The 26335-nt window shown below is 38.5% G+C and overlaps 1 protein-coding gene across 1 annotated transcript in view; it reads right to left on the bottom strand.

The window, feature by feature from the left end:
• Positions 1 to 1017: 1017 nt before the first annotated feature.
• LOC127969533 (protein shisa-9A) overlaps positions 1018 to 26335 on the bottom strand; it is a 37081-nt gene continuing 11763 nt past the window's right edge. Inside the window, exons 3-4 of the mRNA XM_052571574.1 lie at positions 5134 to 5259; positions 1018 to 2566 (exon numbers count right to left, since the gene is read on the bottom strand). Coding sequence (XP_052427534.1) covers positions 2163 to 2566; positions 5134 to 5259 — 530 coding nt within the window. The 3' untranslated portion in view covers positions 1018 to 2162. The remainder of the gene's footprint in view (positions 2567 to 5133; positions 5260 to 26335) is intronic.

Genomic DNA, 26335 nt, shown 5'->3' on the forward strand with positions numbered 1-26335 from the left:
TATAAGTTACTTTACAAAATCAATACAGGTAAATCTAGTACTTTTTTACTTTGTGTTAATATAATTTGATAAAATTTGTTATAATACGAAAAGATAAATATATACTAATATATACTAATTCATATGAGTAACCTAGAATACATGACAATACTGTACATCCTATAGCCTACACAAAGCCAGATAAGCCATATACATTAAGTTTTCAGTAGAATGATATATTTTTTCTGTCCAGTTAAAGCCATGGAAAAATGGAAGGCTCAGCCCGAGACCCCAGCAAGCAAACACAATCGACCACCCGCTCTCTTAATATTTTGTGCCTGTATGCCTAACAGGACAGTGCTGATTCGGTTAACTAGGTCAGTCACACCCTCGGTCTTATTTCGCTAAGCAGAACTTTGATTTCTGGCAGCTCCACAAGGCCCCCACAGAAACAGGCTCATTCAATCGCAGGCTGTTTCCAGGCACCTGTTCAGAGGTGAATGCATGCAGCTGAGGATTGGATTAACTGACTTATTCTTGCTCAAAGTGCCTGAATCAAATCAATCAGAGGCCTTTCCTTCCCTGCTCCTCATCTGGGACTTCCTCGGAATTGCACCAGATGAAAGACTTGCCTGCCTGTTCCCTGGCTATTTCTAACAAAGCACCACAACAGCTTTTGATGGATCTCAGAATTTGGCAAGAGAGAGTGTGTTATGGGATGTTTAAATGCTTTTCAGTGTATAGTTATACTCTATATTTCATTTATTCACATGCTTCTCTTTATTTCAGCTTTAATGCATGACAGGAAAGAATAAAAAAATAAAACTACCATGAATAAATTAGCAAAGGTGCTATTAGATTTCATGATGCACGAACAAGCATTGAACCCTCTGCAGTCTGACAGAAGTGCAAGAGCAGGTCAAGTTTTTTGGGTTGATATTTCCAGGTTTACGCATTGCTGAATTAACCTGTTTACAAAAATCTCACAATTCAACATCAAAGACAGCTGTGGAAGGGGGAAAATAAAGATGAAGAGAATGAGGAAAGAAAAAGCTCATTTTATTCCAGTTTATAGTACATCTTCATCTCCAGAACTACCACTCCATTAGATAATGATGTTGCAACAGAAACATTTTCTCTCAAATACCGAAAAAAAAACAAAAAAACATATTTAAATAAATAATGCTGAACACAACAACTTCAACCAGCTACTTCTTGGCACAATGTACTGTATAATTTGCATACATATACTGGCAATGGTATAAATATAGCCTACTTTATGGTCTTTTTTCATCATAAGTCACATCTGTTTGGGTTGGGGGGGGGGGGTTAAAGAAAGAAAGAAAGAAAGAAAATGTACCTTCCGCACAACACATTTGTAAAAGTGCAAAAAACCTTACAGTACATGTGGCAGCAGATACACCTACTGATGACATTTTGACAAATATTTCAACATGCTCATATGCATTTGAGAGTACACGTAAAAAAGTAATGCCGAATGTACGCAAAAAGAGACCAAACATATATTTCCAAAGACACAAGTTGTGCCCAAGCTTCCATGTTCTTTAACAGTGTTGCTCATGGCATGGCAATGCTACCTTCGCATGAAATATTTCAGTACATGTGACCACGGCTGCTAATACTCCATATATTAAGCATCAGTTGTTTTGTTGCTTGACCGAGGTGCTTTATAATGACAAAATGAAAGGCACAGACTTTCCTCATCAAGTGTCCTCATCAAATCAATATATAGCATCAGAAAAAAATTCTGTATATTATTTCAAATAAGAGCATCACCCTATGTTTCATACTCCACGCCAGCCCTTTAATATCTGGGATCAATAATGCAGTTTGTTTAATTTCTGTAATGTCTCATCTCTCCATAGCCGTCTCTTTCGTACACGTTTATTAGATCTTATTGCTATTGATCTTAAACTTTTCGTGTGACATTCTTACATCAGTTTCCTTTTCCCTTTTCATTGACTGAACACAAACACATCATTGTTACAGTGGATATAAATAGTGGTGAACGGTTCCAAGTATCCCTGGCCTGACTGTCAGCTGACATGACATGCTCACCCCTGTTGTGCCTCCAATCCACTAGGGGCAGAGTGAGGAGAGTCCTTTCATGGCGATAATCACTTTTGGCTCTCTGCCGCTTGCTTCGAAGCGTGTTCAGCCTCTTACACAGTCACCTCTGTCTTACTGTTGGTTACAAAGTAGGGTTGCGTGGGAAGGTAATGATGACTGCGGGCAGTGTGTAGCTCATTAACCTGCTCCACCGTGCACATCCTCCTAGGGCCGTAGGTTTTGCGTCGGCCCGCAGTCTCTGCAGCCTCCCAGCTCCTCAACATACCAGGGTTTGCAATGGTATTGGAGCTGTAGGCCATTGCAGGATGGGCCACATTGGGTTTAATGCTCCTGGGCTTCTGTCCATTTTGCTTGAGGCACGGGACCTCTGTGACGTAAGAAGCTGTGGGCTCCACGTGCTCCATTCTGACTGGATGAAGTGGCAGGCTTCCCTTTGCCGCCAACTCGACCAAGTGGCGGTGTTGCTTGTTGAGGAAATCACCGTTGGCTTTGGCCGCTGATAGCAAGATAGAGAGAAAGAGTGAGGGTAGATGAGATATCATGAGAAATAAATTTGCTTTCAATTAAAAGAGGTTAATTTATACTCTTTGCAGACCAAAAATGCATTAATTGAAATTATGCAGCAAAAATAAGCAGTCACTGGGAGGTATTGAGGAAGAAGTAATATAAATGCTATTATTCCTAAATAAAAATACAAATAAATAAACAGGACTGTTTTGATGCAAGGTGGACACTATCTGCCAACTATAATGGCTATTTTTGGCTGAAAAAAAAAATTAGTAAAACAAAAGCTATTGTGATGTCAATGAAGTCATGGCAATTATTATAATGACAGATAAAAGAGTTATATCATAATTCTTTATTATATATTATTAATAGTGCTGCCAAAGATTAATCACATCCAAAGTAAAAGTTTTTGTATTTGATTTGTATAATATATGTGTGTCTATGTATATTTATTATGTATATATAAATAAACACACTAGCATTCTCTTTTCTTTTTCTATTCTATCAAATGTTTATTTATTTATTATATATATAAAAAAAAAACTTGGTGTGTGTACTGCATTAGTCACAGCACTTACACATTGTTGCTCTTATGTTGGTTTGATTGCTTATATTGTCCTCATTAGTAAGTCGCTTTGGATAAAAGCATCTGCTAAATCACTAAATGTAAATTTAAATGTAAAAATAATAATAATGATAAAACATATGCATGGATGAATTATTCACAATAAAAACCAGCTGGTACACAGTGCACTAGTAAGGTCAATGACCCACCTTTCCTTCAGAAACATTAGCAACTGAATGCACGAGTTTAGCACACAAGCAGTTAAGGTTTTCAATCTGTGGTCAGTTAGGCCTGTCACGTTCCTTTAAGAGATGCATCCTTTTACCAGGTGATTCATGTTTGTAAAGGAGTCATTACTCTTAGTGTACCAGACATCCTAGTGTGACTTGCCCAGTCTGCTTTTGATGGTCGGCCGCTTTGACGACCTTGAAGATAAACTTTTCACACTTAAAATGTGTTTGGTCTTCGGTGTGATAGTAAATCTTATTTATCGCTCGTCTGCCCCTGTGGGAGAAGACGAAGACGTCATGCACAGTGGACATTTTTCCACCGTTGCGCCTCTCACTATATCAGATACACGGATCATCACAACAGACGGGTGAATCAATTACAGTGCTCAACTGTGCACATCCCCAAGAGCCATAATCAAGATGAATCGTGGTTTTGTAAATAGTGCCCCCAGACAGAGTTCAAACATCTATCGGCTCGCAACTCCACGCACAGAGTAAGTGCCATCAGGATCTCAAAGGGTTTTGGTGGGAGGATATTCTGGTGCAGGCCTTTATTAGACGCTCCACTTCTCTATATCAGGTGGAAATCCAATGCTGTGACCTTAGAGATGTGTTTGGGGACTAAGAGAAAAGTATTGATTTGCAGAATTGGGACTTGTCAGCTCTAACAGTTCTGTACCTTTGAGAATTTTTCATGGAGGAGGCAATTAAATAAGAAAAAATAACTACGACGCCAGAGGGTGAGTATTTCTTAGTTCGATGATCTCATATGGTATATGACATCCATGATGAGGTGAAATTAGAACATTTGGTAGGGGCAGGAAGGAAGCTTGAAGTTACTTCACAGTGTAAATAGGGATGTAATGATGCACCCTGAGACAGATGAAAATCCATACAGATACGTGACAAATCGAGTCGGTTGAGAGTTTAAACGAAGCGCAATACAGTTGGATGTGGAGGTTTATATGAATGTATCTATGAGGGGAACTGGCTGTCTTTAGAAAAGTTTAGATTGTATTTTCTTTTGGTTTTGAATGAGTTTTTCTGAGTTTTCCTTTTTTTTTTCTTTTTTTTTCTATGTCTAGTGCTATTGCTATCTAATGAAATAATCATGTTTAATTCAAGTGGGTTGTAAAGATTTCAATGCAAAAATAAAATAAATGTTTTCATGCAAAAGTATTGGTTTGATTTTCGCTGGCCTGTATATACTCTACATTCATTAAGTTTAGAGTCAGTGAGTTTTATTTTATTTTTACACATTAAATTGCTCAATAATAAGGAATGCCAATCCTGCCATAATTTGAAATAAATAAATAAATGTATGTATTATGTGTGTAATGGCAGTAAAGACATTTATTGTTCCAAAATATTTATATTTCAAAAACGTTCTGTTCTTTTAAACCTTGCATTTCCACCAAAAAAAAAAAAAAAAAAAAGATCATATCATATTAGAATGATTTCTGAAGGATCATGTGACACTGACTGGAGACTGGAGCAATGGCTGTTAAAAATGACATTTTAAGATAACAGTTAAATATACAGTATGAATACAGGTCAATTGTATACACCTTGAATACAAATCCAGTGATAAAACAGCTCTCAAAGCCTCTCATTCTGGGATTCGTCAATTATTTGTAAAATATTCTGCGGTAAATGCTATGTTAAATAAGAAGAATAATTCACGAGTTTTGTACAGGTAAGATCCACATGAGAGTATAACACTGACATGCTAAAATTATCCTTTTGAGTGTACATCCTTACCCACAGCCTTCAGTGAGGCGTATTTGTTGAACGCTTTTGCCGATTGCTGTTGCTCATAGACATGGGACAGCTGGCTGAGGGCTGGATAAGGGTGCGTTTGCATCATGTTGTTTATCTGGCCGCCTTCTGCAAACAAAATGAAATATTGTTAAAGGGTTGCATCATTTTGTCTTAATTTACAGCATTTTTTTAGTCATCTCTAATAATATGTCTTGCTTCCTGCTTACTGAACTCACTTGGGATTCGCTTGCCAGTGATAACAAAAGACAAACAGACACCTAAAGGCTCTAAAACTTTCTTTACATACAGTAGGTTGCAGGCAGACGAAAAAAGAATCAGACTGAATGGATCCGATAACGAGCTGTTTGATGTGTGTGTGCGGCTAGTGTCGCAACCCGGTCCAATCTGCCTCCTGTGATGTGCCAGTCAAAGAATAAGCCATGGTATGTATATACAACCAGTCCCATTGATTTCCTCCCTTGACTTCCTGTGGTTCATAGAGATGAATTGTCAGCGGTGAATGACGATCAAAGAGGTGTAACCTGCATGGCAGAGCTGTCAGCGCAGAGCTCCTGTTGTGACTAATTAATCACTTAGCCCTGCAGCAGGGTTGCTGACACACGTCTGTACTGAGTGTGTACAGTGAGTCATTACACACCAGACATCGCACAGATTACTGCTCAACAGAGCTCCAGAAGAAACTACTGTACACGCATTAGCGCTTAGTATGCTTGGGTTCTCTAATGTTTTTGTCAAATAATAACAGATTATTTGTCTTTGTTTTGCCAAAGCTTGTGGCAAAATATTATTTATCTGCTAATAGTACATCATTATTTCCAGTTACGTAATGTTCAAAATTGGATGACTCGGGGAAACAGATTCTGAACTCTTTGAGTGCACCGACTCGTACTGTGCAAACTTCACATGAAAGTCTTGACTGATGTACTGTTCAATATATATATATATATATATTTAATAAAATGAATAGCCTACTTTTATTCATAAAGCATGATTTTTTTTTTAATATATTTTAGATAAATGTTCTTTTAAACTTTCTATTCATCAAAGAATCCTGAAAAAAAAAAGATTATCATTGTTTCCACAAAAATATTAAGCAAAACACAGTTTTCAACATATTAATAAAAGCCGACCAGCATATTAGAATAAGTTCTGAAGGATCATGTTACATCAGAGGAATAATTTGCATTGTAAATTATTTACATTTAGTGGCCTTAACTACTATGTACTTACATCAGTTCATATTGTATTGCAAAACACTTTTGCTGCTGTTGAGGTGGGATACAGGTCAGGCTAGGGACAGGTTTGGTGGTTATATGAAAATAATTACAGATGTAATTATATGCAGGTTTATATGTATTTATACGTATATAAGTAAAATGTAAAAACATGTATGTAAAAAATATGTGCATTGTACCAAATTATTAATTTAAAAGTAAGTACATAATAGTTAAGGCCACTTCATATAAAACTGGACCAAAGAAATTGAGCATAACCGACATTTTTGAAAAACATGAAACATTTGAACATTTTTGTGATTCTTCAATTAGACATCCCAATTCTGTCCCCTTAAAATTATTTATAATTTCATTTTAATCTCTCTCTCTCTCTCTCTCTCTCTCTCTCTCTCTCTCTCTATATATATATATATGTATATATGTATATATATATGCGCGTGAACACACACACACACAAACACAGTGTTTTCCCAAGTCTTAAAGACTGCTACTATTAACATTTAATCTCTAACAGGCAAAGGGCAGTCAGATATTATAAAGTGGGCTAAGTGTCCTCATCCCAGTCCTCAGATCAGTGACCTATTCCTTGACCTCAGGCAAACTGTAAGTGGCGAGATGAGCACATAATAGTGCGAGTGATAGGCCATGTATTTCAAGTTTAATAACTAATGGTGAAAAAAACTAATAAACTTCACAAAGCCAGAAGAAGCACATATACAAGCACATATACAATAATAAAAAAGACATAAACACCTCTATTTTGAAGAACATTTGTTGGATTTTAGGCCAAAACGTTCCTGTTAACCATACATGCTGTTCATTTTGTACATCACAGATTTTGCGGCCTACTCTTTTGAAAATTTGACAGAAGTAGCAGATAAGTGGGAGTGATCCCATGCCTGGTTCTATTCAATTTCCTTGGTATCTTAGTGTTTGTTTTGTTTTGTGTAAGAAGCTGACTCATCTCCACTGGGAGAACTTCCTCCCAAGTGTTTGGTTGCAAATTGCCTTTACACCATCTTCTCCTTGTGCTATCGCTCTCGTCATGGCAACACAAGCGTTTGTGCTCTGTTTGCGGTGCATGCAGCCAGTGTCTTGTATGGTTTCCACCACCCACATGCTAAGAAAACTCAGTGTTTGCAATCGGTGGACCTTCGGTGTTTGTTCTCGTGTTTTTAAATACCCCATCTTGACTAGCCCGCCAAACAAGGAAACATTAACACGCATTAATTAGCAATTGTTATCTGCTGCTGAGGAGATAGATGGTTTTGCTGGGATCACATCCAACTTTGCAATTAGTGGACTGCAGTGTGTTGGAGCGGGTTTAAATACAGGCATGTAAACGGCCCATCACAGCCCACAGTGGATAATCCCTGTCAGGTGGAACTAATACAGACCTTGTAGGGGCGATTCTAGAATTCCAAGTGTGCTCAGCCTCAGCCCTGAGCATGAGCTCATGTAGCTCAGAGGAACTTTTCCTTCTAGAGGTCTGAGAGGTTGCGAGTATGAATCTTGCTTAACAATATGACAATATGTCAGCCAGTGTTTATGGGAGTATTTGTTTGTATTTTGTTTTATTTTCTGTGACACATCACTACCAGCTACTGTATATATCCAGGTCTGCTTTGACTGGAGGGAAGGATGCTGGTGTGAAGTTTCATCCTCAAGAAAAGATTCTGTGAAATGACAGCTTACAGCTAATTTGAAGAGAGATCACAGATTTTTATAAGTGAAGTTTGTCACTGTTTTTGAGTGAAGTAAAGAGTTAAAAGAATAAATATAGTCTATGCTTACTTGCCTGCTATATTTATCTAGTGGAGACGTATGCATGATTATAAATAATGTGTGTGTATCACGACACAACAATAAGAAAAGTGTGCTGGCCCAGGAGAGTGTTTATGAAATAATAATTAGATTAGATAATTAGTGATATCCGGTTAGCAAATGAATCAATGGATTTAACCAGTTCTTCTTGAACCAGTTCACCAAATTGAACTGAATCGTTTGAAACCGTTCGCGTCTCCAATACGCATTATTCCACAAATGACTTAAGCTGTTAACTTTTTTTACTGTGGCTGACACTTCCTCTGAGTTAAAATAAACCAATATCCCAGAGTAATTCATTTACTCAAACAGTACACTGACTGAACTGCTGTGAAGAGAGAACTGAAGATGAACACCGAGCCAAGCCAGATAATGAATGAACAAACGATTGACTTGTTCTCAAGTGAAGAACCGGTTGCATTGGTTTTCGGATCACCAGTAGTGATGGGAAGTTTGGTTCTTTTCCGCGAACCGGTTCTTTCGGACAGTTTGATTCAATAAACCGGTTGAAAAAAAAAAGGTTGGCGATGACTGCCCTTCATTCAAGACTTCGGTTTAGCCGCACGCTCTTAATATTAGCACAGAATCAGGTCAGAATCAGTCACCAAAAGAATCAGTTCGGTTCAGACACTCTGTGTGTCAGTCTGCTTCACACTGAATCACACAACCGTGTGAAGTCGTGGCCTAATGGTTAGAGGGTAGGACTCCCAATCGAAGGGTTGTGAGTTCTAGTCCCGGGCCGGATGGAATTGTGGGTGGGGGAGTGCATGTACAGTTCTCTCTCCACCTTCAATACCACGACTTAGGTGCCCTTGAGCAAGGCATTGAACCCCCAACTGCTCCCCGGGCGCCGCAGCATAAATGGCTGCCCACTGGTGTGTGCTCACAGTGTGTGTGTGTGTTCACTGCTCTGTGTGTGTGCATTTCGGATGGGTTAAATGCAGAGCACAAATTCTGAGTATGGATCACCATACTTGGCTGAATGTCACTTCACTTTCACTTTTCACTTTCACATGCGCAGTATTATCAGCTCCTTGGTTCACGAAACTGTCGCATCTGACAGAAACGGTTCTCGGTTCAGTGTACTGGTGATCTGAAAACCGATGCAACTTGTTCTTGACTCAAGAACGAGTCAATCTTTTGTTCGTTATCTGCCTTGGCTCAGTGTTCATCTTCAGTTCTCTCTTCACAGCAGTTCAGTCAGTGTACTGTTTGAGTAATTGAATTACTCCAGGATATTGGTCTGTTTTAACTCAGAGGGAGTGTCAGCCACGCTAAAAAAGTTAACAGTTTAAATAATTTGTGGAATAATGCGTATTGGAGACGCGGACCATTTCAAACGATTCCGTTCGATTTGGTGAACTGGTTCAAGAAGAATCGGTTTCGAACCGGATTCGTTCACGAACCAGACATCACTACACTGCAGTGAACGCACTCACAACAGACCCCGAAGAGAAGACAATGCTGAATAAAGTCGTAGTTTTTGTTATTGTTGGACCAAAATGTATTTTCGATGCTTCAACAAATTCTAACTGACCCTCTGATGTCCAGTGTTGGAAGTAACAGCGTTTAAGTATTAATGTTAAGTATTAGCGTATTATTTTAAGTATTAGCATTCCGTTACTAACGGGTTTTAATTTTCAGTAATGGAGTAATCTAATGAATTACTTTTCCCATCGTTGCAACGCCATTATCTTTACTGAGAATGTAAAGTGTCGCGTTACTACAATTTGGTTGAATAAAGCGCAAGGTGTAATGCTTTGGCTAATGGCTACACATCAGCTGCCTGACACCGTTGCAAATCCGAAGATGATTGGCTGGGTGGGCGGTGCCCTGCTCACGCTGTCTCACTGAGCGCTCTGACAACCACTAAACACAAGACGATAAACACAGCGATAATGGTGTTCTCAAACTGGAAGTACCGGAAATTAAAGGCGAGAATGTTTCTGTAACATGCACTGTATGCCCAGGAAAAAAGACTTTATCCACGTCTGCCTCAAGCAACTCAAATCTTATGAACCACCTAACATCAACACATGCTAACATATTTAATGCTGTGTTCAAACCAGACGTGACTTGCTCGAATAACTCTCGCTATTCGTGCGTAGTTGGACGCTTGAACATTTTGAGTTCATACGCTTCATTCGTGTGTGAAATTAACTTCACAAAAGACACGAATTCGTGTCATGGGGTGGCTTCTGCCAGTTGAGTTCACACAGCATTTTCAACCACCATTTTTAATCAGATAATTTTCTAAATATTACTGTTATCGTGTCATGAAATGTAGTTTTAAAAGTATTTAATGCGAGAATTAAGTTGTTTAAACTCTTATATGCGGTTTATTCAAAAAATGTGTTTCGCCGATTTTCGGAGCATGTCTTTTCGTGTCTTTGCATTGACTTAACATTGAAATCACTCGGGCCAGACGCTCTATCCGAGTCCATAAGAGTTGGATAGTTTTCTGTTTATTGTGCAGTAACTTCAGGTCTAATATACAGTTACAGAGATTTGCACTAATAGCCAGGTTTCCCTTTGTTTCTTTTTAACCAAGTTTAAATTTGTTTGTCTTAATTTTGTTTTCTGTATTAATTTTTTATATGTTTTTTGCCTATGCCTATCATATGGCAGGCTGCAATCTATTGAGTTCAAATGAATAAAAAAATTTTTTTTATATACTTATAGTTTTTTTATTCTTCAATCAGTAATATAAACATCTTATATATTAAAGATGTTATAGGATGTTATAGAACAAAAAAATAACGTCACAGTTACTTTGCTGAGTAACTTATTACTTTTACAATGTGGTAACTGAGTTACTAACTCAATTACATTTTGGGAGAAGTAATTTGTAACTGTAACTAATTACTTTTTTCAAGTAAGATGACCAACACTGCTGATGTCACATGGACTACTTTGAAGATGATTTATTACCTTTCTGGACATAGACAGTGTACCGTACATACATTTTCAATGGAGGGAGAGAAAGCAATAGTACTAAATCTAAAATATCCTAAACTGTGTTCCGAAGATAAACTGAAGTCTTACGGGTTTGGAACGACATGAGGGTGAGTTATTAATGACATAATTTTCATTTTTGGGTGAACTAACCCTTTAACTTGTTGTTTATAAGCATGCCGATAATTAACATATTGCCTGTTTATTAGTAGTTATAAAGCACATATTATTCATGATCATATACTTCATCCCTAATAACAACTTACTAACTATTAATAAGCAGCCAATTAGAAATTTGCTAATGGCGAGAATTGGACCTTAAAGCTGCGGTAGGGAACTTTTGACGCTCTAGCGGTTAATAAACAGAACTGCTTGCGTCTTGCGGAAGAACATTGTAGCCGGAGCTACTTCTCTCTGTTTATGTCTATGAAGAATCACAAAGGTACTGGGTTACTCCGCCGCGGTACCCCCGAAGCAATCTAAAATAGTCAGAATATAAACATTTATTATAGGTGCACCATAGTGATTCAGGACAAGCTAAAAACACGCTTTGGAAAATGGATTCATGGTGTACTCGCTTATTATGTTAATTTTTCTACATTTTGAACACAAACAAAGTTACGGACCGCAGCTCTGATTGGTTGTTTTTTACCGGGAGCGCATGACTTTCTGCAAATGGCAATAGGACCACTGGGAGGAGCCAGAGGAGCTTGATTTTTTTCACAGATTATCTGTCTCATATTCTACTGTCAGGACATAATGACAGGTTTAATAAATATGTAAAAAATATTTTTTTTTACAAAAGTTCCCTACAGCACCTTTAAAATGAAATGTGACCAAAAATAATGCTTACATACATCTTGTAGAATCTGCAAAATGTTAAATATTTTACCGAAATAACAGATATTTACATTAGCCCACGATGTCAGGGTTAGGCAAGGGAGGAACTCAAGTGCAGACAGGGATTCTCAAACAAAGGGTTTATTACAAAGAGGGAAAAACAAAACCCACGAGGGGGAAAACAGGACTAGGGCAGATACAACAAATACTAAACAGGACTGATCAGACAAGGTAAACAAAGACTCAAAACTAGAGAACACTAACTACAAATAACACTCACGGTTATACAGGGACTTCAGAGGTACAATCACAAGTGTAGATCACATAAGTAGTACACAATGAACCAACGCAAGACAGAGCACACTAGGAGATCTAAATAGGGGGAACAATCAAGACACGACAGGTGGCACAGATGGGACAATCAAGACACGACTAGGTTAACAAGGGGGGCGGGGCAAGGGAACGAGACAACACAAGCACATGGCCCAAAGACAAGGCCATGCGCTTGTACACCAAACATGGGTCTGTCATGATCCTGCCTCAAGACTAGGAAAAATCAAGGACACGAGGGCAGAATCATGACAGAACCCCTCCCTTAAGGAGCGGCTTCCAGACGCTCCTCAAGGGAACATCAAACACGGGACACGAATGACATGACAGACTGGGACACAGACACAAACCAACAGGACATGACAAATAACAACAAAGGCAAACATGAGTACACAACGGCAGGGTTGGGGTGACAAATAAAAAAAAACAAACAGGGAAGGGGAGGGGGCGGGACCACAAAGTTCATGGGGGACAGACCAGGGCGGGTGGGTGGGGTAGGAATCCTAGGAGGACAGGACGAAGGCTGACGACGGGGGGTACGGGCAGGTCTGGGTGGTGAGGGGCGGGGAGGGGTCTCGGGACAACTGACAGGGGACATGACAGGACCAGACAAGGGACGCGGGACAACACTTACGGGACGCGGGGCAAGACTTACGGGACGCGGGGAGACGACATCTACTGGACACGGGGGGACAACATCTACTGGACACGGGGGGACAACAGGACACGGGACACCTACGGGACACGGGGCAACATTAACGGGACACGGGGCCACATCAACAGGACACGGGGCCACATCAACAGGACACGGGGCCACATCAACAGGACACGGGGCCACATCAACAGGACACGGGGAGACAACGGCTGGACACTTGGGACTTCTGGGGACAGGGTCAGGGGACAAGACAGGACTGACGGGAATTTCTAAAATTTGGACAAGACGGGACAAATAATCAGAAAAGGCTTTAGCAGCTAGGATAATAGGCATCTCCTTATGAGATGAGACCGACTGTACAAGAGTCTTTGCTGCAGAGTCGGCCGCGGCTCTCTCCTCCGCTCTCACGACTGCAGACTTGCATACAGCTCTCCTCCTTGCCGGCTCGGGCACGCTCACCGCTGCTGGCTCGGGCACGCTCACCGCTGCTGGCTCGGGCACGCTCACCGCTGCTGGCTCGGGCACGCTCACCGCTGCTGGCTCGGGCACGCCAGCTCTCTCCGCTGCTGGCACGGGCACGCCAGCTCTCACCGCTGCTGGCACGGGCACGCTAGCGCTCACCGCTGCTGGCACGGGAGGAGACAGGGTCACAGGACCGGCAGGCCCCTTCTTCTTCCTCTTCCTCCTCGGGCGCGGTGCAGAGGCTACAGCTGGGTCAGAGGCGGGTTGGGGGAGTTTGGTCTCGGGCAGGGCAGACTCGGACGCCGAAGACTCTGAGGCTGACTCCCACGACAATCGTCTCCCTCGCTTCATGGGGAGACTGCTGGCTGTGGAAGGCGCCTCAGGACTCTGGGGGGGATCTGCCTGTTCCCCCAGGGTTGCCACGGCCAGGACACGACCCTCTGGGATCGTTGGCAGCTGGGTAGGTGGGGACCTCTGGGGCTCCTCCTCTCGCCCGCTCGCTCCGGAACGACCTCCCCTGGTCCCCCGGAACACCACCAGGCGAGAGCCCTCAAAATAATCTCGCTGGCTGGCCGATGCCATCCAGCATTGCCTCCTGTCTGCTGAGTTCCTTCGTGGTTGGTTCATTGTGTCAGGGTTAGGCAAGGGAGGAACTCAAGTGCAGACAGGGATTCTCAAACAAAGGGTTTATTACAAAGAGGGAAAAACAAAACCCACGAGGGGGAAAACAGGACTAGGGCAGATACAACAAATACTAAACAGGACTGATCAGACAAGGTAAACAAAGACTCAAAACTAGAGAACACTAACTACAAATAACACTCACGGTTATACAGGGACTTCAGAGGTACAATCACAAGTGTAGAACACATAAGTAGTACACAATGAACCAACGCAAGACAGAGCACACTAGGAGATCTAAATAGGGGGAACAATCAAGACACGACAGGTGGCACAGATGGGACAATCAAGACACGACTAGGTTAACAAGGGGGGCGGGGCAAGGGAACGAGACAACACAAGCACATGGCCCAAAGACAAGGCCATGCGCTTGTACACCAAACATGGGTCTGTCATGATCCTGCCTCAAGACTAGGAAAAATCAAGGACACGAGGGCAGAATCATGACACACGAAGGCAAAATAATATAGCTGAATTCAGATGACCCGCATTAAAAGGTTACCCATCTGTTATCTGGAAGTACTTTGGCTGTTTTGGCAGTTAAACTGCCTACTGTTCTTCAGAAAATCTTCCAGATCCTGTACTGTCTTTGGTTGTCCAGTATCTTCTGCATATTTAAACCCCTTCTAGCAGAGACTGCATGATTTTATGATCTTTTCACAGATGCAGACATTTACTGATGCTCAAGAAGGAAACGCTGTGCATTAAAAGTATTAAACAGGATGGATGTGTGTAATTTTGTTTTGTAAAAATAGTTTAAAATGTACTGTATTTCAGTATGACTGCATTTCAGAAGCTAAATATGACAGATGTTTCCCAGAAGACAAATTATGTACCATTTGCCCTGATCATTCAAAAATGTTTCAGTCCTCTCCTCAGCTCTTAATACATAATGTTGCTTTGTTGAGTATCAGTGAATGTCTGCTCCTTTTGTTAACAATAGATGTGTGTGAATTAAACTTTTGAATTGGTTTATTTGTATAAATTCCGTCATTATTTTGTCTTGTGGACTAGTGTATATATGTAAACAACTGTTATGTGAAATAGCTTATGAGCACAACAGTACAAAAAAACAAAATTTTTGATCCCTATTATTTTCTAAACATTATTAACATTTAACAGAATCTGCAAGTTAAACCTATGACCACAACCATACTCTGTTTAAGTGGCAGGGGCTCAATTTATTACATTTATTTTTGGGCATGATTAACTTGACCAGCACTGTTTGGCACTATTAATAACACCCATTCAAACAGACAGATAGCAGCAGAGGTAGAAGAGAAGTATAAGCTGCTCAGAGAAGGTTAGGTCACAATTCATTTTAAATGTGAGAAGAGGGCACAATCCTGTGAAACTGCTGCGGATGAGCGATAGAGAAGCAGAGTGTGTGTATGAAAGCTGTTTGCTTCTATAAGGCTCTGCTATTGTGCTCTAAATGGGGTGGCCTGAAGATGGCAGAACATTTGCTTTCTTTAAAAAATGTTTTGCTTTTAGTGCTGGACCTCTTACCTTCTGTGTACAGCTAGCTTCTCCACACTGCAGAACACATGACAAGAGGAGAATGATAATGTGTTGTTTAATGCACACTTAATTGTCAAATGTTTTGAATAATTAAAATTAATAATTATTTTTTTAAATAAAAAATTCTAACAATACATGTCAATAAAATGAAATCACATACACTCACAAAGGATGCATTTGATGAAAAATAAATTAAAATAGCATTAATGTGAAATGTTATCACAATTTAAATCAACCGTAAAAAATATATATATATATATATATATATATATATGAGCAAGTAAATAAAAAAAGATTTTTAAAAATGTATACATTTACATGATTCCACTTGACCATGACTTGAGGTTTTAGGAGGAGTGTACGTACTGCTAACTATCATGATCAAAAAGGTAAACACTGATAAAAAGAAATCAGTTTTTACGCAAAGGGAAAGACGACGATTCAGTATACAGTATTAACCTTATTAAATATCCATAAATTTCCCAACACTTTTAGAGAGTGTGATATTGGACTGCTTGGTGTTATAAACACTGATGTCCTCATTATCCACTCCATATGTTTATTTGTTCACTAGTGCTCATTAGACATGCAGGATGCTGCCTCTCATGAGAGAATGCCACAGAAATCCACACAGAGTCATTACCAACAACCTACAAATGTCACCGTATTGTTGCGTTTCAAACTGACAAAAGATAAGGCACGATATATTTCAGATCCACAAAGCTGATATGAGAAAAAGTGTGAATTAAAAATGACAAACAGACGGGCACCCAAAATGAGCAAAGCATTTGAAAATCTGATTTTGTAAATAACGTATGGGATTCAACAATAAGGTTCAGATTTTTTTCCTATCAGCCCGCAAAAATAAAAAAACAGTAGCAATTTATAAATATACAGCATGTAAAATAAGAATTGAACACATCGCAATTTTTCACAGCAATATATTTCTAAAAGTGTTGTTAACATGAAACTTTCACCAGATGTCGGTGACAACTCAAGTAATCAATACATACAAAGAACACAACAAATAAATTCAGAAATGTATTTCTTTGTAATAAAGTGGAATGACCCAGGGAAAAAGTATTGAACATGCTTACTGAAATTTATTACATTCGTTCTCTTCATACAAAAGCCTTTGTTGTCAATGACAGCTTCACGATGCCTCCTGTATGGAGAAACTAGTCCCATGCATTGCATGCATTTTTTTTTTCCTGAAACAAATTGAGAGTTTCCTTGACATACGTTTGGGATCATTGTCTTTCTGAAATGTCCACCCTTGTTTCATCTTCATCAACTTGGGTAGATGGTTTTATCAAGAATGTCTCTGTACATTTTTCCATTCATCATTATATGAATTTCGCCAGGGCTAGACCATTATGTTTTTGGGGTGTGTATTATGGCTCCAAATTAAATTTTGGTCTCATCGGACCAGACTATATTCTCCAAGTATTTCACAGCATTGTCTTAATGTGGCGCAACAAACTTTAAACGAGCTTCAACATGCTTTTTCTTCAGCAATGGTGTCTTTGCTAGGTGAGCATGCATGCAGGCCACGGCGGTTGAGTGCATTACTTATTCTTTTCTTTGAAACAATTGTACATCCTAATTCCAGGTCTTTCTGAAGATGTTCTGAAGTGTTCCTGGCCTCTTAGAAAACTCATCTGATAATTTTTTTCATTGCTCTGTCAGAAATCTTACAAGGAGCACCTGGTCATGGCTGGTTTATGGTGAAATTATGCTCTTTCCACTTCCGGATTATGGCCCCAACAATGCTCGCTGCAACATTCAGAAGTATAGAAATCCTGTAACCAATGCCATCAGTATGTTTTGCAACAATATGGTTGTGAAGGTCTTGAGAGAACTCTTTGCTTTTACCCATCATGAAATGTTTCTTGTGTGACACGTTGGTAATGAGACACCTTTTTATAGGCCATCTGTTGGGACTAAAGCAGTTAATATTAATTTCCACTGACTAGGGGCCAGATTGATAATTACTGATAGATTTCTGCTGGTGTCTTGTCTTTCCATGCCTTTTTGCACCTCCCATTCTTCATGTGTTCAATACTTTTACCCTGGGTCATTCCAATTACACAGAACTAAATTCCTGAATTAATTTGTTTCGTTTTCTATATATTTATCGATTACTTGGGTTGTTACCAACATCTGGTGAAAATGTCATGTCAACAGCACCTTTAGAAACATATTTACTGAGGAAAATGTTGATGTGTTCAATACTTATTTTAACCTATGTGAGAGAATTTTTTTTTTTTTTTTTTTTTTTTTACTCTGTCAGCTATAAATTCATAAAATAAACTTTTGGAGGAAAATGATGCTAGCTGTTATAAATTTAAGTTATTCTGAATAATGCTCCAAGATGTATTGTTCAGCCATGAGATAAAACAATCTATGCTAATACAATGGGTTAAATGTAAAAGTGCAGATCCTTTAAGTTTTGCAACTTACTTGAAAAAAAAAAAACTTGCCTAACCCATGAAAAGATAATCTCTAAAGAAAATGATTATATGCCTTAATAAACATCTGTCTAGATTACAAACAGACAATTGGAAAATTCGGACAGATGCTATGAGTGAAACATCATTGGATTTTGTCTTTACACACTGTATGTTCAAGGCCATGTATAGATGTATATTCTGAAGGTAATCTATTACAGGTTCAAAAAACAACTCCCTATATTATGTAAAGAAAGATCCAGGCACCAACTGAACACTACTGATAGTCTAAATGCTCCACTGAGTCAGATAAAGAACCACCCAAATATCATTCAGCTAACTTAATCCCCTTGAAAATAAGTCTTTTTTGTAAGAATGCACAGGGTATGCAGAACAGTGTTTGCCTCAGTCATGTCACCCTGTCTCGTTCCAGCACCCTAGTTAATACTTTATTGGCCTGAAAAATGCTTTTATTAGATGTAGCACCTTAAGTTATGCATGGGTGTTTTCCTTCAAGTATCTGGGTCAGCAGCCTCTTGTGTGTCTAAAACAGCAGATAAAAACTGCCAGAATTTACACTGCTGGACAGTGCTGTTATAATATGCCTGTGTATATTAAAGAAAATGATTACGCTTTCGTTTGGCAGCTTCTACTATGCAATTTCTGATGAGAAAAGTCCAAATTGCTCCGCTCTCCAGGAAACACTTGAATCAAGAGGATAGCCATCAACTGAATGGGACAACAGACACGTTGTATTTGTGCCCTATGTTCACTGCAGCTGCTGATTCACAAAATGTCACCATTTTGATTGGAGAGATCCATCAGTCCTTGTTAGATGCACAATGGATGGATTTGAGCACCCTTCCACCTTTGATTTGGGGTTTTGTGATAAAAGCAAAGTTAAATGAGACTCAAATTGGTAATCTATCTATCTATCTATCTATCTATCTATCTATCTATCTATCTATCTATCTATCTATCTATCTATCTATCTATCTATCTATCTATCTATCTATCTATCTATCTATCTATCTATCTCTGGAAGCTTTTTAAATGTTTTCAACTTTCAAACATTTAAATAACTTTCAGTTTTTAAAAAACTTTCAAACAAGCTTTTGTCAGCATTCAAAGGTCTCATTGAATTAGACTTGTTTGAGTTTATTTGAATTGTAGTTCATTTTAAATGCTTTTCCTTACATTCAAATTTGAACGGCAATTCTGCATCCTGTTCAGTTCAGTAAATCAGAATTCAAGCATTCTCAATTAATGTACATATATCTCCTACTCTGTCATCTGTGGGCAAAGCTGATCTAATAACATCAGGCATGTAGTGCAGAATTTTGTGAATAAGATGCATACGTGTGCTTAATTTACATAGAAAGCGCTAGTTTTTTTTCCTGCTGAATGGAATGACAGTTTTTCAATTTAAATACTAACACCACAACACTATTTAACAGTTCAGAGTATTTAATGGTTGGTTAAACTCTGTTGTGCTGAAATACCGTAAGTGATACAAAAGAGACGCAACAGTGACTTCGCCCCAGTATCTTGTTTGCCTTGCTAGACCAGAGTGAAAACCACAAAAAATAGAACATTTTGAGATTTCTGCAGGTGGAGAAAAATGTGCTTGCATCTGATTTACCATCTGTCTGTCAATCAAACCTATGCCATCTGTTTGATACCCCCATTTATTACTATTAATACATTTACTACGATTTTTCTTTGTGTAACCATCCACTGCATCTGCATCTGTCTGAAAAACCCCAGACTCTTCAGGGTGTTTTGAGGTTAAATATGTCAAGGTTATCACAAAGCACATAGACTGAGAACAAGTCAACAATGTGACTATAAGATACCTTTCCAGTTTCTCATTAAAGATGCAGAAGGGTATTTCGGGAGCTGCACATCCCTCTGGGATGGAAGCAGCAGATGGGCATCTGAGCTTGCAAGTGATATCTTCTGCAAATCGGAGAGGACAATTCTCTTCATGTCTCCCTATTGCTCTTGACATTAGCAAAATGCAGCCATGGCAGGAAGAGGGAAGCACAGTGATTGCCAGATGTCAAGAATCATTGTCTGTGAGTCACTCATTGCCCTTGTTGTGACACCAATGTTTTGGCACTTTTGTGGTATGCTTTGGGTATGAGGATGTGGACAGTGAGGTCATATAAGGCTATTGTTAATTAAGTCAAACTTTGCTTTTATCCTCAGGTGTTTGGGAAACTAAAAACATGGCAATTTGAATGTGATGGATAATGAATGGATTTAGCAGAAAATATTCTGAAATACAAAACAAACAAAACATGAAATAAACAACTACATCTCAGATATTAATAAAGTTCTGTTAACTTTTTATTTGCAATGTATGTTTTTGAAATTATGTTTTTTGCAATGGTTTTGGGTAAAATATTTACTAAGAGTAAATATAGACAATTATTGTTATTGTAAGGTGATGTTTCTAACTGATCTTACTCTTAAAAATGACTTTCATTGGTTTAAACTAATGCCTTGTTTTTTTTTTTAACCGGGGCCAGGGGCCTGTGAGGGACTATGCAGTAAAGTTAAAGTCCTGCAGTCCCTATGTTCATTTAAAACTCATTTGATAATCAAAATGGCATCCTTTAAATGTATTTCCAATAAATGAAGGAGAAACTGCTGATCAGTAGTGCTGACTGATGAATTTGCACATGGTTTGTATTTAAATATATTTAAAACATACATATATATATATATATATATATATATATATATATATATATATATATATATATATATATATATATATATATATATATATATATATATATGTACACACACACACACATATATTTTATACAAAAATACATAGTGAATTTGGTGTGTGGTGGTCATCATAAAGTTTAAAAAACCAGGTGGTATTTCCACACTACATTTTTACTCATAGGATTGCAGATGTAACAGGTGTTAGATACATTTGTGATAAATAATAAATTGATCACTCAAACTACCTCAGGAGTTTGATCAGGCCACATAGATATACAGTATGCTCCTCCTTCCAAGTAGAAGTATGTCAGCATTTGGAAGTTTGGGAGCTCTGCAGTCCACATATGGAGAGAGAGCATTTTATTTTTACCAAATATATTGTGGAGATCACGTATTCACAAAGTCCACAGTGCTCTGTCTATGCCTCTTCCAGACCTCCTTTCTTGCTCTCTCTTTATTTGGCATTATTTTCAAACAGAAGGAACATTCCAGGATACGAGAAGAGGTGACAACAGCACTAAGGCAATGGATCTCATGCCGTTACATAATAATAATAAAAATAAAAAAAATAGATGCCAAGGCATGCTGTTCTTCCAAGGGTGAAAAATCCATGTAAAAGGTAATGGAACCTCAATATCCATTTGAGCAAAGTTTGAAGCTCTTTTGCCAATGGAGAGCATGAGAACATGAGAGTTCAAGAGATGAGAAGCATATGAATATCATACATCACAGTAGGATTACAGTGAAACACACTTGTGATCTCAGAAATAACTTCTGTTAATCATCTGTTAATTGCATATATTAAAGAAAATGTTAAATGGATATGTCATGTGACCTTGTGTTGGGAAAAACATATAGTTTATGCTTAACGTTGTTTGCTGAGATAAGTTATACCAGTGGAGAGTCTCAACCCAAAAACTGGATATTGCATGTTATGTTCACATGCTCTCATTCATTTTCTTTTGATATTCTTTATTCCCTTTTGGTGTATTTAAAAAGAAGTAGGACAGGAAACAAGCACAACAACTTAGGGGATATCCTAACCAATAGTGGACTGAAACTCGACACTGAGGTCTGTTCTGAAAGCAATGCTAAATTCAACCTGCAGAGTGAGGACAGCAAAATAAATATGTTTTTAAAAAGGAAAACAAAATGCATCACATATCTGTTGTCTTTAGTGTCAAAGGCTGTGTGTCCAATCAAACATGGCACAGTATTTTGGCACAAATTAATTTGTCACTTGGCAAAAGCATCCAAATGAGACAGATGCCAAAAATGAGATCAAAACACATGTAAAGAGAAATAAATTACAATAAATGGGTACACAGATAAAATACAGTTTTTTTTTTTTTTATTTACAAAATTGTAAGTTTTCCTGTTGTACACTGCTGTTCAAAAGTTTGGGATCAGTACGATATTTTTTCGATTTCTATTTGAATGTATTTTAAAATATAATTTATTAATGTGATGCAAAACTTATTTGTCAGTCTTCAGTGTCACATGATCCCTCAGAAATCATTCTAATATGCCGATATCATGCTCAAAATATGTCTTATTATTGAAATATTGTGCTGCATAAATTTGGTTTAGAAACCTTGATATTTTTGTTCAGCATTTTCTGATGAATAAAATGTTTAAAAGAACAACATGATTATTAAATATACATATTTTGTAACATGATACAAAGTGATTTACTGTCACTTTTTGACAATTTAATCATCCACCCTTACTCAAAGTAGTGACCCAAAACTTTTAAACAGTGGTGTATATTTGATTTTAAGTGAATTTTCATGTTTACTTTTGTACAGTTTTAATATTTTCAGTATCCAATTTAAAATATGGGTCCTGAAGCAAAACTAGTTGAAAGTCGCTGAGTAATACTGATTGAATGCATAATGATGCAGCTATAATGAACTTTGTTTAACTTATTATGCTCCTGAGATGAGTGTGGGTCTCCGATCTATCTCACACACACACACACCTGCCCACAGGAACTTATTATCAGCACTGTTTCAAATGGATCATCGGATCCATCCACCTTAACACCTCTTTTACAATTAATGCCAGTCATTGCCTTCAGGGGAAATTTGCCATCACTATAATATCGGAATAACACTGCAAGCATATCTCGGTTGCTCATTATAAATTCCAACCTGGGTCCTGCCCCTGCTGTCTGGAATTACATTTAATGAGGGAGAATTCAATCTTAAACACACACTCGTTTTCTCTGTGGCGTTTGATGGAGTGGCACTCATCCATGTTCACTGCATCAAACAAGCACATTTGGATCTCCCTTTGCCCTCTTGGGGAGCTGATTATTCGTTAGCGTCTCTACAGTGATAATGAAAGCTGGCTGTCCACTTAAAGCTGAAGTTGAACAGACAGAGGATGGAAATAATTCCCGTTTCTGTCATGTCAAATGATAAACAGTCTGGAGTTGCTAAGTGTTCTGCAGCAAATACATTAATCTGTCATTTCCCCTTGCTGCTGCAAGCTACATGAAATGAATTATGCATCGTTTTTGGGCAGTGGTGTGTTGATCTAAGGATTGGGGGCTGTGTGTTTTGTGCTAGCATGAGCGTGTCCACCATGACAACACACCCAATCAGTCATGTAGACAAAGGAGAGCCACAAGGAAGGATTGAAATCAATGCATACATGAATGACATACATAGGTGACAAAGGCAGTCTGGGATTGATGCAGCTCAATAGGCGCTAACAGGGGAAAACCCCTTCCAATGGAGCTTTTCCTCATTCTGCTGTCAAAACATCTTCTGTAACAGCAGAATTTAATTCTCTTTGGTGTCATTTCAGCATCTTCCACATGTGTGCTATCTGTCCAAAACGGTGGCAGCTATCAGTTTGAAACAGGAGTGGGTTTTTTCTAGGCAGTTGGACATCTCTGCAATGTCTATGACGCAGTAAGGTGAAAACCAAAAGTATTTTCTCCAGCTTTCCCGCTTTGCTTGACCAGTGAGTAGATCAATAGCATTTGAATTGCCTTCCTTCCTCTCCATCCATCTTCACTTCTTTAAATCTGCCCTTCACAAAAGTCTTCAGGATCAGCAAATCAAATTCTTAAGGTGTTCATAAGCCACTAAGTAACTGATAAGCTCTTGGTCTGATGCACAATACATGTTTATTGAGTTTTTAGATACTGACATTTTTGATACTGAGTGGACTGCGATACCGAAATGGTACATTTGCATTTAGGTTCGATTAAACTTGAGAATATCCACACCAGGATTACAAATAGGAAAAAACGTGTGCATAGTAGAAATGTATTGCTTGTGTGTAAGTTGTTTTTATATGGCTTTGAAAAACTTTTATGCCATTTTGAAGAAACTTTTGAATATGCTGTGGCTGGAGGAGCAAACTACACACACAGTGGGTGTGGCGTGAGGCTTTTATTAACAGAAAATAGCAAAAAAGCGCACCTCTCCTCAGGAGACCAGTCTCTTCCCTGTGGCAGTCAGAGTTGACACATTATGCAGAAAATTGTGTGGTGTATGATAAGCACAGTTCTTCTGACAATTATTCTATTCGTTCGGAGAATAGATTTTAGAACATTGTTTTAATATTTCCTGCATCTCCTAGCGGTAAGGCATATGTACAGTATCTGCATGAGTTTATGTTTGGAGTGACTTGAAAATCTGGTTAGTGTGTATTCCTCAGTTGTTTAGATACCCAGGTTTTCTCTGCAACCATTTACAAAGTCAACAACTATATGATGCTTTGTGCTTTAAAATGCATTCAGATTTTGCACCACTTGACAATTTATGTTTTAGCATTTTGGTAGCACCACAATGATTCAAAATATGCTAGTGATGAGTAATAAGCAGATAAGGAATAAGTATGGAAGCAGTTGTTTTTTTCTAAGTAATGTAAAATTTTGCCTGTTTCATCCTTCCTCCCTCCTCCCCACCACAAAAATGTATTTAGTATCCATCTACAATCCCAGTAGGCACCAAGACTCATACCCACAAACTTTGGGTTACAAGTCTGACTCTATAACCATTAGGCCATTCAGCTGTCCCTCTTCCCCCAGTGTGCTGGAAGAAATATCCTGTGAGTGTGAAATCAGAGCCAAATCAATATGAATTTTAATACAGAAATTTAAAATATTCTGGTCATAGAAGTGGATCATTACAAAATGTAATATTGTCAGCAATACTTTCCATTTAGATTACCTAATGCCGCCCACAAACTGCATGATTTTAGCCCTGATTTTCCACTCTTAAGCAGCTAATGGAGATCATCGAAAAAGCCCAAAATCTGAGCCAAAATGGTACTTATTCACATGAGTAACGATGTTTGAATTACCAAATACACTATCTGAGAGAAGAGCTGATTTTTCACTTGCAATCAGGAATTTAACATCAGGGCGAAAATTTTCAGGTTTGTCCGCTTGGCTTCAGTTGGTCGTAAATTTGTTGCATTGTCCAACAGACATCTGCTTGATTTGTAAATGACTTCTGTTTGAGCTGTGCTTTATACAACACAATAGACCCATTTTTCCCACAAAATCTCTAATTTGACCGCACCTTACTCTACCAGGTGAACCAGGCAAAGATTCAATTAACTTATGCTATTTCAATAATAAAACTATTCAGGAGATTCGCCATTTCCATAGAATGCATTTTCCTTTTCTATTTTCTGTCACAAAAAAATATATTATATTTTTTTAATGCAAGAATTAAATCTCACATTTATTCTTTATTATTTATTAATAAATTATTATTATTTTCTTTATATTAGGATTGTATCATCAAAGGTGGTATTTTCTTGTGACATTGGGCACTGTGGGTCTGCATGTGAAGTAAAATTAGCATTGGCATCAAGTAGCAGACCTGTACGAGCCCCGTTTCAGTGACGCACATCAGATGGCCACATGTCCCTCTTCCCCCAATGTGCTGGAGGAGATAGGCTGCCAGCCTGTCCTCTGGGTGTGAAATCAGAGCCAGTTCTCCTTGGTGGAGTTCTCTGAGCGTAGGGAGACCATGCTGCCCTGAATGCAATCCTGGTGGGGGGTTTCTGCCATTGTAGCATGACAGCAATGGTGGCTACGGTCACTGAGCCAACAGAAATATGCTGCTTGCCTCAAGGACCGTGAACCGTGGCCCAGTAATGGGATAGGATGGTGCCTCAGGTTGGGGGCCAATATGTTGCACATGCTCTTTTTCTTACATATAGCCAATACTTGCATCAGTCCAGAGAACGAAAAGGATGAAAAATATTGCAAAACAGTGGAGAAAATATAATTGTGATTTTAATAGTTAATTATATTATCAATTAATTTAGTGTATTGCCATTAGAAATCACTGCACAATAAGACAAATTAAGACAAACAGAAATTTTTCCAGAGATAAAGATCTTAAAGGGGGGGTGAAATGCTCGTTTTCACTCAATATCCTGTTAATCTTGAGTACCTATAGAGTAGTACTGCATCCTTCATAACTCCAAAAAGTCTTTATTTTTATTATATT

Source organism: Carassius gibelio, chromosome B12, assembly GCF_023724105.1.
Source record: "Carassius gibelio isolate Cgi1373 ecotype wild population from Czech Republic chromosome B12, carGib1.2-hapl.c, whole genome shotgun sequence".
Taxonomy (NCBI): Eukaryota; Metazoa; Chordata; class Actinopteri; order Cypriniformes; family Cyprinidae; genus Carassius; species Carassius gibelio.